The sequence below is a fragment of the Oryza brachyantha genome, chromosome 2, assembly GCF_000231095.2.
Source record: "Oryza brachyantha chromosome 2, ObraRS2, whole genome shotgun sequence".
Taxonomy (NCBI): domain Eukaryota; kingdom Viridiplantae; phylum Streptophyta; class Magnoliopsida; order Poales; family Poaceae; genus Oryza; species Oryza brachyantha.
The window spans coordinates 2889748-2891783 of NC_023164.2; the positions used below are offsets into that span (position 1 = coordinate 2889748).

At 53.3% G+C, this 2036-nt stretch overlaps 1 protein-coding gene across 1 annotated transcript; it reads right to left on the reverse strand.

The window, feature by feature from the left end:
- Window positions 1–293: 293 nt before the first annotated feature.
- Window positions 294–1513, reverse strand: LOC121053570 (B-box zinc finger protein 32-like). The gene has a single exon (XM_040521090.1). It carries the CDS (start codon window positions 1200–1202, stop codon window positions 570–572), a length of 633 nt encoding a protein of 210 aa, XP_040377024.1. The 5' UTR covers window positions 1203–1513; the 3' UTR covers window positions 294–569.
- Window positions 1514–2036: the final 523 nt, after the last annotated feature.

Below are 2036 nucleotides of genomic sequence, written 5' to 3' on the forward strand. Positions count from 1 at the left end.
TCCATAACCATAAGTGGTTTCAAAAGATTAACGTGGACAGGTCAGTACACTGAGATACTACACCCAACAAACACCAACCAATTTGAAGCACTCGCAACTAGCAAGAGTAGAGGAAAAAATATCCATATGGCATCGAGTTGGTAGCACAGTGAGACATTCTTGACCACATATATGATGTCTGATCACACCACCTTTAGTTAACCAACCAATCTGTATCATTTGTCTAATCAAATCACCTTTAGTTAACCAATCAAACCATATTAGTACCATAACATTGTGCAAGTAGTATAATAGAAGAATGATAAATGCCACCATATTATTAGACAGCTAGTATTACACTCCCATCCATTTGGACTTGGTTCATCTCAGTTTGGATGGATGCTTTCCTAGCCACAACATTTTTTAGCCTTGATGATAATTAATAAGAATTTAGGATTAATTAATTGAGGAGGAGGAAGCGAACAAATAATGATTGCCCACAAATTTTGCATTTTTTTAGTAGTAGAGTATCTATCTAACTATCTATCTGAGATGGCCGGAAGGTTCGCCGTGCGGTGGACGGCGGCGACTCAGGAGCACTCGGCCCAGCCCTCCTCGGCGGCCGGCCTGGAGGCGCGCGCCATCCACGACGCCACCGTGAGCAGCAGCCTCGCCGGCACGTGGGTGTTGGCCTCCAGCCGCCGGAGCAGCGCGGCCTCCCCGGCGCCGACGCGGCGGCGGGAGGAGGAGGAGAGCTCCGACCAGAGCGCCGCGGCCATCGCGACGCGGATCGGGACGCGCGAGGCGGCGACGCCACGGCCCACCGCGCGGAGCGCCGCCCCCGCCGCGGACGCGCGCCGCCGCGCGGCGCCGGGCGAGAGACCCATCCGCTTCGCCCAGCCCTCAAGAACCGCCTCCGCCCGCGGCACGCGCCGCCGCCCCCTCCTCCTGGCGGCCCCCGCGTGCGCAGCCGTGGACGACGCGGAGTCGGCGGTCGACACGCAAGAGCTCGACGCCGCGGACCGCGCGTCATCCTCCTCCTCCTCCTCCACCTCCACCTCCACGCCCAGCCGGCGGCGGCGGTGCCTCGACGCGAGGAAGTTGGCCCCGTGCACCTTAGCATCGCAGGTCAGGCAAAGAAACGCGGCGTCGGCAGCGCAGTGCACCGCAGCCACGCCCCCGCACAGCTCGCACCCGACGCCGCCGCTCTTGCCGGCCTCCATTATCGCCTTCCTCCTCGAACCCCGGACAGCTCTCTCGGCGACCGGAAGACTCTCGTCACTTCGTCGAACACCTGGCGGGCGCGCGGTTTGGCTTTAATAGCACCAGCCACCAGCGTACAAAACGAAAGGGGGACAAGTCTCCGCGCGATCGCGAGGGCGACCCGGCGCGGCGCGGCGCGTTTCGGGGAAACCGGCGGCGAGGCGAGCGGGAGGGAGGGAGGCGTGGTTGGCTTGGAAAACCGCGGGCGCGCGAGGAGATGGCGAAGGAAGGGGAGCGCGGATTTGGTTTGGTTGGCTTCCCGGGGGAACTGCGAGTGTGGCCCGTATTTAAAGAGGCCCCGCGCCCGCGGCCAGTCTCCTCCATCCATCCATCCGCGACTGTTTTTTTTTTTTTTTCTTTGACTTTTCTCACCTCGTTGGTAAGGAGAAATGGAATAAAAAAATAAAATACCATGAAAAAAAAGAAAAATAGGTTTTTTATTTGAATTTGTTTATTTTGGACGACCGTGGAACTTATGCAGAAATTTTATGCAATATGCGGAATTATAAGTTATGTTTAAAGTATTTTTAATGATAAAATAAACTATAATAAAATAATTAATAATTATGTATTTTTAAATAATGTAGATTGAAAAATCAACGATAAATTAGAGGGCAACAAAGTTCTACATAAACTAAGTATGCAAACACGCTCATATCAGGAATAATTAACTTTTTTTTGCCACGCGTACGAGTGGTGATAATAAATTTGTTATTGAACCCACGTGTAGACAACTCTACTAGCATACACTTATTGCTATCAGACCATGCCCCATCCATCTATGAGACCAAATT